The sequence below is a fragment of the Piliocolobus tephrosceles genome, chromosome 13 (assembly GCF_002776525.5).
Source record: "Piliocolobus tephrosceles isolate RC106 chromosome 13, ASM277652v3, whole genome shotgun sequence".
Lineage (NCBI taxonomy): Eukaryota > Metazoa > Chordata > Mammalia > Primates > Cercopithecidae > Piliocolobus > Piliocolobus tephrosceles.
In genome coordinates, this window is record NC_045446.1 from 3,130,962 (window position 1) to 3,144,723 (window position 13,762).

The following is a 13,762-nucleotide window of genomic DNA, read 5'->3' on the forward strand; positions in this document are numbered from 1 at the left end:
ACGGGGTCCCCCGCCTCTGATGCTATGAAAATGGGGTCCCCCTGCCTTTGATGCTATGGCATGCTGACTCAGGGGATCTGAGATAAATCCCACGAAGATTTATTTCACAAGGCTTCCAGAAGGTTCTATGGGACTACCATGCTTGTGGGCTTCAGCCCCGGCAAGACTCACAACTAGCAGAAAAGCAATACTATTCTGACCCTGAAGTTTACATTCTGCCCTCAAAGAAAAGGGAGGGCTTGTTTCAGGTCGTGTTTACCTGGCTGTGGGTGAGCCTCACTCAGATTAACTTTGGGCCAGCAGAAGACCAGAGTTGGCAAAAACAACTAGAGAGTGTTACTGTGTGAGACACAGTTTTATTATGTTAGGGTCACACCGTTGTCTACTTGTTCCTGCAGGTCAAATCGGCCTCTGCAAAGGGGACATTACCTAACTGGCCTCCCTCTGTGACACGTCCCACGGGCTTTACCTGTCTTGGGGTGCAGATGTGTCTCCACATGCCGAGGAGTTTGCAGAACATGCTGTAGGGCCCCATCTTGGCCACCTTCCTGAGTTTCCCAAAGACCGAGAGCTCCGCGTATGTCATCCCCATATCTTCCTGTGAACAACAAAAAGTCGTTCCACAGTGACAGCAAGTCACAGCGGGAGGACAGCCTAAAGCTTCTTTTGGAGTTGGGGACCAGAGACCAAGGAGGTGAGACTCTCCCAGGGAGGCAGGAGCAGAGGTGGGCTTTACTCCCCATCGCTGGTCAGCCAGTAAGGAGGTAGCATTTGGAAAACAGCAACGAAGAACCAGGCATTTGGTTTGGAGGACTGCAGCAGGTGGCCTGTGGCTCACCAAGAGCGCTCATGTCTGAAGGCCCAGTTCCTGGGGATGTGACTTTATTTGGAAAAAGAGCGTAGGCCAGGCGTGGTGGCTCACACTTGTAATCCCAGCGCTTTGGGAGGCCGAGGTGGGAGGACTGCTTGAGCCCAGGGGTTTAACATGGCAAGACCTTATCTCTACAAAAAATAAAAAACTAGCGGGGTGTGGTGGTGTGTGCACCTGCAGTCCCAGCTACTTGGGGGGCTGAGGTGGGAGGATCACCTGAGCCCGGGACATTGAGGCTGCAGTGAGCCAAGATTGCGGCTCTGCACTCCAGCCTGGGTGACAGAGCCAGACCCTGTCTCTTAAAAAAAAAAAAAGAAAAAAGAAAAAGAAAAAGAAGAAAAGAGAAAAAGATAAAGAGTCTTTGCAGATGTAATTAAGTAAAGAATCTGAAGGTGAGATGACTCTGAATGTGGGATGGGCCCTGCATCCAATGACATCACTTATGAGGGCCAGGAGGACACGTGGAGAACGGGAGGCCACAGGAAGAAGGAAGCAAAGGATGGAGTGACGCAGCCACAAGCCAAGGAACACCTGGAGTCCCCAGAAGACACAAGAGGCAAGAAAGGACCCCCTAGAACAGCGGTCGCCAACCCCCAGGCCATGGATGGGTACTGGTCCCCGGCCTGTCAGGATCTGGATTGCAGAGCGGGAGGGGAGCGGAGGGGTAAGTGAGCACTACCGTCTGAACCCCGCCTCCCATCAGATCCTCGGTGGCATAGATTCTCACAGGAGCATAGATTCTCACAGGAGCATAGATTCTCACAGGAGCGCGAGCCCTACAGTGAACTGCACAAGCGAGGGATCTAGGTTGCACGACCCTTATGAGAATCTACCACCTGGTGATCTGAAGTGGAATGGTTTCATCCCAAAGCCATCTCCCCCTCTCTGTTTGTGGAAAACATTGTCTTCCAGGAAACCCTGGTGCAAACAGACCGGGGACCACTGCCCCAGAGCCTTCGGAGGAACCAGGACTCTGCCAACACCTTGATTCCAGACCCCGGCCTCTGGATCTGTGAGAAGAAATTCCTGTTGTTTTAAGCCACCGGGTCACTAGTGACAGTAGCCCCACGAATCATCCGAGGAAGGCGTGGCCCACGGAGCAGATGGAGCCTGTCTGCTGCCCTCCTGAGCCCATGCCCTGAAGTGTGGGGGACTCAGAGCAGAGCGCTGGGGTCTCACTGAAATCGGGGCCATGTTGGAGGCCACGAGGGGCCGCTGGTATCACTATCACAGCGCCAGGCAACCAATGCCTCAAGCCAGGCTCAGAGGAGCTGATTTCACCCTGAGGCTCATACAACCCAGGCCCCTTCCATTGTTCACGACCCGTTCCGATTTCCCCTGGATTCCTACCACACCCCAGGGCCATCATCAGACAGTACGGCCACAGCCATCGCGGGGCCTTCTTGTCCGTCCCTCCAGGGGACTCTAAGTGTTTTCACCGCAGTGGCCACGTCTGCGTGGCTCTCCACGGAGTCCCCAGCACTGACGGGTTGTGCACAAACGGCTGCTTGACGCGTTTCTTTCCCATGAAGTGAGCATTTTCCAGTGTAACATTTAATTCCTTCAATTCAACAATAGCTGGAGACTTCAATACCCCACTTTCAATAATGGACAGAACAACTAAGATGAAAAATCAGCAAGGAAATGGAAGATACAGACAACTCTGTCAAGCAGGGAGGCCTGTCACACGGCTGCAGGGCGCTGCACCCAGCGGCAGCGGAACCCGCCTTCCTCCCAAGGGCACACGGGACACTTCCCAGGCCAGACCATCTGCTGGGCCACCAGAGAAGCCTCAGACAACTTTAAATGTGGAAGTCATACAAAGTGCTTTCTCACCACAATGGAATAAAAGTACAAATTCAGTAACAAAAATTTTGGAAATTCACAGATACGTGGAAATTAAAGAGCATATTCCTAAATAATCAATGGATCAAGGAAGAAGTCACCAAGGGAATTAGAAAATACTTGGATAAATGAAATGAAGACACAACAGACCAAAACGTATGGGAGGCACTGAATGCAGTGCAAGGAGGGAAACTTGTAGCTGTAAACACCTACCTTAAAAAGAAAAAGATCTCAAATCAATAACCTAACTTTCCACCTTGAGATGCTAGAAAAAGAAGAGCAAATGAAACCCAAAGCCAGCACAAGGAAGGAAATGACAGAGATTGGAGGGAAATTAATGAAAGACAATACAGAAAATCAACAAAACAAAAAGTTGTGCTTGGAAAGACAAAAAAAAAAATTGACAAACCTTTAGCTAAAATGACCAAGAAAAAAGAATGAAGATTCAAGTAAAATCCGTAATGAAACAGACACCTTAGTGACCTTACAGAAATCAATGGCGAGGCTGGGCGCGGTGGGTCGGTAGACCCAGCACTTTGGGAGGCCAAGGCAGGTGCATCACCTGAGGTCAGGAGTTCGAGACCAGCCTGACCAACATGGAGAAACCCCGTCTCTACTAAAAATACAAAATTAGCCGGCCGTGGAGGCGCATGCCTGTAAATCCCAGCTACTTGGGAGGCTGAGGCAGGAGAACTGCTTGCTTGAACCCGGGAGGCAGAGGTTGCGGTGAGCCGACATTGCGCCACTGCACTCCAGCCAGCCTGGGCAACAAGAGCAAAACTCCGTCTCAAAAACACAACAAAACAAAAGAAATCAATGCATCATCAAGAAAGACAGGCGCGCATCACTTAATGACAGGGATATGGTCTGAGAAACACACGGCCAGGCCACTGCATCTTGTAAACATCCTCAAGGCACTTAGACACATCCAGATAGTCTAGCCTCCTACACGCCTATGCTCCATGGTACAGCCTGAGCTCCTTGGCTACACACGGGCACAGCATGTTGCTGTACTGAATACTCTGGGCCAGTCTAACACAATCCTAAGTATTTATGTATCTAAATGTAGAAAAGGGACAGTAAAAATACAGTAGAAAGGATAAAAGATGGGACACCTGCGTAGGGCACTTCCCAGGACTGGAGCTTGCAGGACTGGAAGCCGCTCTGGGTGAGTCAGGGAGTGAGCGGTGGGTGAACGGGAAAGCCTGGGATGCTACTGTGCTACTGTGGGCTTTCTAAGCACTGTAGACTTAGGCTACAGTCAATTAATACAAATATATTTTTCTTCCTTCAATAATAAATTAACCTTAGCTTACTGTAACCTTTATACCTTATAAACTTTTTTTGTTTGTTTGTTTTGTTTTGTTTTGCTTGTATTTCTTTGGTATAGATGGGGTTTCACCATGTTGGCCAGGCTGGTCTTGAACACCTGACCTCAGTGATTTGCCCGCCTCAGCCTCCCAAAGTGCTGGGATTACAGGTGTGAGCCACCGCGCTCAGCCTTACCTTATAAACTTTTTAATTAAAAAAAATTGACTCTTATAATAACAGCTTAAAACACAAATACACTGTCAGCTGCCACACACAAAAATTAATTCAACTGGCTCACAGACCTAAACATAAGGACTTAAATGATAAAACTGTTGGAAGAAATTATAGGAGCAAATCCTTGTGACCTAAGGAAGGTGGAGGGTCATGGATCTAATTGTAAAAATATTTTTTTCTTATTCTATAAGCTTCTTTCTATTAAAAAAAGATTTTTTATTTTGCTTTTTAACATTTTTTGTTAAAAACTAGTAACACAAACACATCGATCAGCCTGGGCCTGCCCTGGGTTAGGATCATCAGGCTTGGCAGAAATTCTCTCTAGCTGCGACGGCATGACCCTGTAAATCGGAATCTTAAGGAGATTACTAAGAAGCTCTGAGCACTAATACATGAGCTCAACAAGGTGCAGGGTATATGGTCAATATGCAAAAATCAACAGTGTTTCTCTATAAACTAGCAATGAACAATCTACACATGAAATTATTAAAACAACTCCATTCACCAGAGTATCAAAAATGATAAAATATTTTGAAATACATTTGGCAAAAGAAGCGTAACCTTAAATTCTGAAAACTAGAAAAAACGTTGTTGAAAGACATTAGAGGCCGGGCACAGTGGCTCACTCCTGTAATCCCAGCATTTTGGGAGGCCAAGGCGGGCAGATTACTTGAGGCCAGGAGTTTGAGGCCTCATGTTTTGGCCAACATGGTGTAACCCCATCTCTACTACAAATACAAAAAAATTAGCAAGGCGTGGTGATGCACACACATAATCCCAGATACTCAGGAGGCTGAGGCAGGAGAACTGCTTGGGTCAGGGAGGCGGAGGTTGCAGTAAGCTGAGATTGTGCCACTGCAACTCCAGCCTGGCCAACAGAGTGAGACACTGTCTAAAAAAAAAAAAAAAAAATTAGGGACAACTTAAATAAGTAAGACATTCCATGTCCCATGTTCATGGATCAGAAGAGTTCTTATGATTAAGACGGCAGAACTCCCCAAACTGATCTACAGTGTCAATACAACCTCCATCAAAATGCAAGCTTTTTTTTTCTCCAGAGATTGACAAGCTGATCTCAAAATTCATATGGATATTCAAGAGGCTCAGAGTAGCCAAAATCCTTCCTACAAAGTTATAATAATCAGGACAGTGTGGGACCAGCATAAGGAAAAACAGAAAAGATCTGTGGAACAGAACTGAGTGTCCCGAAATAAATCCTACATTTACAACAAGGGTGCCAAGCTAAATCAATGGGGGAAAGAATCATCCTTTCAGCAAATGGTGCTGGGACCACTGGATATTCACATGCAAAGGAAAGAAACTCAACCCCTTCCTCACACCACACACAAAAGTAACTCAACTAGATCACAGACCTAAATGTAAGGATGAAAACTAGAAAAAGCTTGGAAGAAATTATAGCAGCAAGTCCTTGTGACCTAAGAGGCTAGAGCGTCATGGATCTTATCATAAAAAGCCCACAGCCACTTCTCCCAGCATCCATTAAGCTACAAACCACAGCCTGGGCCTCATCATGAAGGGCCAGTGTGCAGTGGAGGAATCAAGGGCGATTCTCCTCCTAGGTCACTCTAAAGCACAAGCAGAGATGCCCCTCCTGCCTGCAAGGGACTTGTGTTCCTCCGCCCGCCATCTGCTCTCCCTCCCCTCCCACCATGTCATCCCCGTTCTGGGTCCCCAACCATGAGGAAGTGAATTGAAGTGTCACAGGCCGGCAATGTGACTGACACTGAGCTCTGGGCACCCAGGCCAGGGACCCGGTGACAGTGATGGAGCACAGCTCCTGGGGTCAGGTGGGAGGTGGGAAGAGCCAGCACCACCATGCAGGAGGTGGGGAGGAGGGGCGGAAGCGCCATGGCAAAGCCACCGCCATTACCTCGTCGGTCTGGGACACCTGTCCATCAGCCAAGGGCTCCAGCTCCGCGGTGGCCGGCGCCAACAGGATGCTGCAGCCAAAACACACAGAGGTGGGTCAGTGCAGCTGCGAGGGTGGTGTGAGCTCTGGGAGAGAATCCCCAAACTAAGTTCCCTAAGTGTGCTGGCCCTGGACACTCTGTTCACCCTGGGTAGGACATCACCAAGGCTTGCAGTGCTGGGCTTCCCAGCGGGCGTGAGCACCCTGGGCTGAGGAGCGTGGGCACTGCTGTGGCCTCCCGACCCCAGGAGGAGAGGCAGAGATGGAGGCACAGTGCAGGGCCAGTGCACCGGGCACCATCCACACCCGGGTCGAGGGGACTCTGCTGTAGGGAATGACAATGGCCTGTGTACTGCACGATGTTGAGGAGCACCCCTGGCCTCTACCTGCTAATGCTCAGCACACCCCGTGTGGCGAAGCTAACTAAGCATGTCTGCAGACATTGCCTGCTGTCCCCTGGGGGGCACAGTCACCCCAGTGAGAATAAGCAGAGAAGAAAACACATTCCCGTGGCAGGGAACCTTGGCAAAGGCCGAGGAAAGGTCTGGGCACTGATCCGTCTTCTGTCACTTCTAAAGCACAGGTGCTCTGCTCAGATGTGGCGAGCCTCGGTCTGCCAAGCCTCGGCATGGGGAAGGGAAGCAGGGCAGGCGGGGAAGGCAGGAGGCCGCAGCTCCGTCATCTGGCCAGAGCCTGGGAGCTGTGGAGGCACCCACAGGAAGAAAGGGAGGCTTGGTCACAGGCCTCAAGTGCCAGCTCAAGGGCAGGACTACTCAGCAGGCAACAGGAGCTACGAAGGAGCCTGAGTGTGGGCCAGGGTGGCCGGGCCCGTGCTGGGAGAGGAGCCCCGTGGCTATGGTGAGCACTGTCACCTCTGCAGGGCAGGAAGCTGGAAGCGCTCGATGCAGAACTGGACGAAGGCTCTCAGGTCCGTCTTGCTGATTCCGCCTATGGGGTTGATGTCTGCACTGGAGCAGTCATACTTGGTCAGGTAGCCCAGGAGACTGCAGGGAGAGGGAGAGAGAGCGCGGGTTCCCGAGGGGCTGCAGACTCCACCAATCCCAGCCGTCCATGGAGCTGCTTCTTCCAGGGGCCCTGAAGCCAGAAGCGTGGCAAATTCAAGCATCCTGGAGAAGTCCCAGGGCAATCTGCAAAGCTGGCAGAGGCTGCAGATGACCCAGGAGGGCCTTTGAGTGCACCAGAGGCGACGACGGGGATGGCAGGCAGGTTTGGGGGGTCACCAGCACGGAGCTGGGAGCAGCTGTCTGAACAGAGCTGAGGGACAGAGGTCTTGGGGTGTCGGGAGTGAGTAGGGACTCAACACACGTGGACAGACACTCTGCTGCCCGTGCGGCCGGGCCCCTCCCCTGCCTGTCAACTCTGAGGCCTGTGGTCGGCAGAAGAATCCGTCCCTCGCTAAGATGCCCATGTCCTAATCCTCAGAACCTGTGACTCTGTCACCGCACAGGGCAAAGGAGTCTTTGCAGATGGACTCAGGTGGGGACTTGAGATGTGAGGGTGATGCTGGATTGCAGGGTGGGCCCGAAAGGCAATCACAGGGGCCCTTAAAAGAAGGGGGTGAAAGTGAGCGTTGAGGGAGCCCTGACTGCAGGGGAAAGGCAGAAACGCGGGACCGCTGGTGGTGAAGACGGAGGAGGTCGTGAGCCAAAGGAGGCAGGACTCCAGAGCCTGGAAACGGCAGGAAACAGATTCTCTCTGGGGCGTCCAGAGAAGGAACCCATGTCCACACCTTAACTTGAGCCAGGGGACCCATACTGGACGTGCGTCCCACAGAACTCAGGGACCATAAATGTGTGTTGTTGAAGGCACTAACCTAGTGGTACTGGGTTCCAGCCGCCCTTCTCCACCCCACCCCACTGCCACCGCTGGCATAGGCCTCCAGGTTCTCCACGGGACTCCTGGCTGACCACCCATCTCCGCCACACCAGGCCAGGCCAGGCCCTTCCACTGTCTGAATCCCCTCAACGCTGCCCTTGACCTTGCAAGGCCTTCCGGGCTGGCCCCTGCCTACCCCACCAGGGGCATTTCTCAACACTCTCAAACTCACACCTCCATGCCTTCTCACCTTCCACACCCTCACCGTGGAGCAATGTCGGGGGGTGTAAGACCTCCAGGGTCCCAACAGAGGGACAAGTGAGACCCTGTGCTGCCTTCAGTGAGGGCTGTCCCGGTCGCCCCATCACTCCCTGTCCTGTCCCGCCCAAGGGTCCTTTAGCAGGAGCTGGGATATGGGCAAGACGGGCCAGGGGAGACGACAGTCTCCATCTTACCACTTTTTCTCTTCCATTCCCAGTGACTGCCAAGGACTGGGGAAATCCGCCTGGGCTGACTCAGAGAGCACAGCCAGGGGAAATCCCGCAGTGCAGAGCTCAGCTCAACCTGCAGACCCACCGGGCCAGGATGCTGCCTCGTCTTGGCGGAAGGAAACTCCAGCACGGTTACAGGGGGAAAATTGAGGCAGACTCTTTCTGGTGAAATCAAGACTGATTTGGTGGATTGGTGAGACTCTGAAGCCAGCAACAGGCGTGGCCATCAATTTCAACACAGGACCACCGAGTTCCAGCAGCTGTCCCCTCCTCTTGCACTCTGCACGGAGCTTTCCCCCAGGCTGGTCACTTCCATCAGCCGAAATCATGTTGTTAGATGCCCACTTTCAACACAGTCTCTCAGCCCTGCATTCCCGTGCTGACCCCAACTTAACCCCGCAGGGCTGGCTTCACTCTCCCCTCCCCTCCTGCTCCCTCTGGAACCTTCTCCTGGGCCTGCCTCTGAACCCACCCCTCCTGCTGCTGTAGATGCGCTGGCCGGGCCCCCAGCAAAGCAGGTGCTTGGTCACCTGCTCTCATCTCCTCGCCAGCAACATCCCCACTGTCCCGCACCAGCAAGTCCACTCCCTCTGTTGGTCTTGTCTTTACAGCATCTTAAGGCAAGAAAACAAATGCAGACCAGTCTGGGCAACAGAGCGGAAACAAAAAAAAATTAGGCATGGTGGTGCGCCTACAGTCCCAGCTACTTGGGAGGCTAAGGTGGGAGGATCGCTTGAGCCCAGGAGGTCGAGGCTGCAGTGAGCCGTGACGGTGCCACGGCACTCCAGCCTGGGTGACAGAGCAAGACCCTGTCTCTAATAATAAAGCAAACTCCTTTTCCTGTCCCCACTGATCTCGGCAGCGCTTATCCTGCGCCTCCCCTCCCCTTCGAAGTGAAATTTCTGGAAACAGCTGTCTCTGGCTTCTCACACCTCCCCCTGCCCCACACCGCACACTTTCCAAAACCAGCTCTGTGGGTCTTCCAGTCCCCACTCAAGACCAGGCCTTTCAGGAAGACAATGACAGAACCTCAGTCCTGGGGCAGTCACGACTCAGGCCTTCACGGGCTCTTCTCCACCCACCCTCGCCTCCCGCCGGCCTTTATGAAACCCACTTCTCAGTAGGGCCCTCCCTGGGCGAGCTCCTTACGAACTCCCAGCTCTCCCTTCCCCTGCTTGAGCTCTCTCGGCAGATGTTTCCTACAACACACATGTTATCAGCTGGGTTATCGCCATCTGCTCCTACTTGCAGAGAACAAGAATTGTTTCTGACTCATTCACACCACCGGGAAGACAGCCTGATGGGGGACAGGTGTCCAACAGGCCCCCGACGAGCAGACAGGGACACAACGAAACTAGAATCAGAAGCAATTCAACAACAGAATTACAGGGAAATTTAAGAAAAAATCAACACTACACACTTGAGATTCTCGCCAGAACGCAGAGGAAGAGAAGGACTGGCTGTGTCCAGTGAGAAGAAGAAGACAGCAGACGGGGATGTGGCATGTGAAACAGACAGAAGGGCTTCGCTACATCATGAGGGGCGTGTCTGCAGCCACAGAGCCTTCTGTCCCGCAGCCAGAAAGGGGCAGCTGAGGGATTACGTTTGCTTATTTTTTCTTTTTTTTTTGAGACGGAGTCTCGCTCTGTCGCCCAGGTTAGAGTGCAGTGGCGCAATCTCGGCTCACTGCCAGCTCCGCCTCCCAGGTTCACGCCATTCTTCTGCCTCTGCCTCCCGAGTAGCTGGGACTACAGGCACCCGCCACCATGGCTGGCTAATTTTTTGTATTTTTGGTAGAGACGGGGTTTCACTGTGTTAGCCAGGATGGTCTCGATCTCCTGACCTCGTGATCCGCCTGCCTCGGCCTCCCAAAGTGCTGGGATTACAGGCATGAGTCACCGTGCCCGGCCCGTTTGTTTATTTTCTAAATGGCATCTAGAGACCTTCCAGCTCCCAGAACCCAATCCCGCCCTGGAAAAAATACTCGTTTTTTTGTTAACATTTTAACTCGTTTCTTTGTTAACATTTTAAATACTAGAAAATGATGGACAAGAGTTGTGACGGGAACTGTTACAACACAATTTTATAACAGATCAAATTCTTCCGCATCGACAAAAGCAACGCAAAACCAAACCAAACAGCAATCTCCTCAACTACATCCAGAGCTCAGAATACACACCAGCCATTCACCACCACTCGGGAGGCCGAGGTGGGCGGATCATGAGGTCAGGACATTGAGACTAACACGGTGAAACCCCGTCTCTCATAAAAATACAAAAAAATTAGCTGGGCATGGTGGCGGGCGCCTGTAGTCCCAGCTACTAGGGAGGCGGAGGCAGGAGAATGGCGTGAACCCGGGAGGTGGAGTTGCAGTGAGCCAAGGTTGCACCACTGCACTCCAGCCTGGGCGACAAAGTGAGACTGTCCCCCAAAAAAAGACACTCACACCATAGAAAAAAGGGAGGGATAGATGGATAGAAGGAAGGAAATGTGGACAGATGGGTGGATGGATGGACAAAGGGAGAGACGGGTGGATGGATGGGTAGGTGGACAGATGAAATGGTGAATGAATATATGGATAGATGAGTGGACAGACGGACAGATGGGTGGATGGACAGACACATGGGTGGATAAATGGATAGGTGGGTGGGTAGATGAATGCGTGGATGGACAGGTGGGTGGAGGGATGTGTGGGTACATAGATGGATGGATGAATGCACAGACTGACAGATGGGTGAATGAATGGATAGGCGAGTGGGTGGGTGGATGGATGAATAGATGGGTCATAGGTGGGTGGGTGGACAGACAGATGGGTGGGTGGGTGAATGGATGGATGAATGGATGGACAGACAGATGGGTGGATGAATGGACAGGTGAGTGGGTATATGGATGGGTGGATGCATAGATGGATAGATGAATGGACAGATGGATGGATGGGTGGATAGATGGATGGTCCAACTGATGGATGGATAGATGGATGCATAGACAAACAAATGAATACATGACAAATAGTTTTTGAAATTCCTCAGCTCCTAAGGAGCAACTAAGAATAGCACAGACGAGCTGAGAGGGGCAGAGGCTCACCTAAGGGAAGTGGGGAAACCAAGGCTGGAAAAGAATTTCTAGCAGCCTCCACTGCTGGGCTGGAGGGGCAGCTTGAATTTTATCCGGAAAACAACAGTTTCGTTGAACAAGGAAGCAATATGAGAAGGGGAGTATTTTCAGTCCACATAAAAAATGAACTCTGGTTTGGAGGTAAAAACTAGCTGCAAAGGAATGACTTAAGAGGCAGTGGAATAGCCTAGAAGAAAGAGGGAGCCTGACCATGGCAGAGGGCAGTGGGAAGATGAATTTGAGACGCAGGAGAGATGAAGAACCACAAGGCTGATGAAAGTGGTGAGCACCCAGAGCCACCGGCAGGTACACAATGCTCATCCGCTCTGCCACACGGGCTGGGTGAAATTCTAGAGGAATGATGTCATTCCAGCTACCAAACCCGCCATGAGAGGCACAGGAGGATAGAATCTCACAGCGTGTCACCCTCAGAGTCCTGAGAGGTTCGGGGCCCACCACCGCGTGCCACTGGACCACACTCACCTCTCATCCACGTTGGCGGATCCCAGCACGAGGAGCCCACCACGGACGCCCCGAGACCAGAGGCTCAGCTGAGCAAACAGATAGGCAAGGACCATCCGTATTCGAGCCTGGACAACAGAGGAAATAACAGGTTCCCTCGCAAAGGAACATGGGGGAGACGTGCACCTGCAAACTCTCGAAAACAAGAAAATTAAAATAGCTTAGAGGCTCTCTAGTGTTCCGGGAACATCACAGTCTCAGAGTCCCACAGTGTCCCAAGGCCTTCCTCTCAGGGTTGTCCCACCTCCACGGGGCTCACGCAAGCTCAGTGGGGCTTGTCTTCAAAGATGGGAGCACCCGGAGCCCAGGAGGGCAGAGGGCAGAGAGAGCATCAGTGGCAGCACCAAGCTGTGGGGTCCCTGGGAGAAAGCTTGGCAACTGCATTTCCATCCCTTTGCCACTGGCAGGAGGGGAGAGGCCACCACGGCACAGCAGAAAGGGGACAGGGAGAGACAGGACAGATCCCAGCAGCGGGGGCCCTCGGCCTCTCTTCTCCTCCACCCATCGTGGAGCACCCAGTCAAGTGCAGTAGCCCAGGAGGCAGTGTCTGGGCTGTTCCCTGAGGATTGAAGAGACACACACTCACACACAGTCACGTGCACTCTCACATCATGCACACCCACCCGCCCGCACACTCACAGGCATGCTCATGCACTCACTCATGCCGACTCACTCAGGCACACAACTGTGCACCGTTTGTGCACACTCGCACGTCCACACACACTTGCGCACACTCACAAGCACACCCACACTTGTGCATACTCACATTCACACGCCTGTACTCTCACACACTCATGTAACCTCTCACACTCATGCTCACACCCAGGCTCACACCCTCCGCTTGCACTCACGCCGGTGCACACACTCGCGCACGCACACCCTTACACCCCCGCTCCTGCTCTTACACATCACAGGCTCATGCACCAACACACACACAGACCCCCTCCTTGTTAACAAGGCTGCATGACCGACGTCTTCAGTGAGGCACACAGGCTGTGACCCCTGCACTGGTTGTCCCTCAGCTCCCTGTGCCATGACCTTCATGGAGATGACGGCCCAGGCCGGGGCACCGGCACATCCTGCAGTGATTGTCCCAGGGCTCCCTGCACCTCCCCAGGGGACGCCGGCCCAGGCAGGGGCACCTGCACATTTTGCAGTGATTGTCCCAGGGCTCCCTGCACCCCCACCCGCACCCCCAGGGGACGCCGGCCCAGGCGGGGGCACCTGCACATTTTGCAGCGCCAGGTTTTCCCTGCTGCTTCCTCCATGAGCTGCGAACAGAGGGCTCTTCCCTGTCACCAGGCTGAAGATGCCCATGACGGCCTTCACGGCTGGATCAATGTTGAGACTGATGTGGTGGCTGGAGGGAGAAGGGTAGGAGTTGAAGGCAGCATGTGCACGTGTGTGCATGTGTGTGTGCATGTGCAGTGAAGCCCTGATGACCTAAAACTGACCGTGGTAACCCATTTAAAGTGTACGATTTGTGGTGTTTAGCAATCTACAGTGCTGTGCAGCCATCACCACCATCCAGCTCAGAACTCCCCATCACCAGAGAAGGAAACCCCATCCCACTGGCAGTCTGTCCCCACTCCCTCCTCCTCCAGCTCC

At 52.7% G+C, this 13,762-nt stretch overlaps 1 protein-coding gene across 5 annotated transcripts in view; it reads right to left on the minus strand.

Moving 5' to 3' along the window:
* NADSYN1 (NAD synthetase 1) overlaps nucleotides 1-13,762 on the minus strand; it is a 43,719-nt gene that overhangs the window by 2,231 nt on the left and 27,726 nt on the right. For 4 of the 5 annotated variants that reach the window (XR_002725222.2, XM_023186237.2, XM_023186235.2 and 1 more), the window contains 6 exons: nucleotides 13,379-13,514; nucleotides 12,116-12,222; nucleotides 9,049-9,132; nucleotides 7,064-7,195; nucleotides 6,153-6,222; nucleotides 470-598 (listed from right to left, as the gene is read on the minus strand). Coding sequence is in view for 4 of the 5 variants with exons in the window: in XM_023186237.2 (XP_023042005.2) it covers nucleotides 470-598; nucleotides 6,153-6,222; nucleotides 7,064-7,195; nucleotides 9,049-9,132; nucleotides 12,116-12,222; nucleotides 13,379-13,514 (658 nt within the window). In the remaining variant the exon portion in view is untranslated. The remainder of the gene's footprint in view (nucleotides 1-469; nucleotides 599-6,152; nucleotides 6,223-7,063; nucleotides 7,196-9,048; nucleotides 9,133-12,115; nucleotides 12,223-13,378; nucleotides 13,515-13,762) is intronic. The other variant, XM_023186236.2, reaches the window with a different exon arrangement.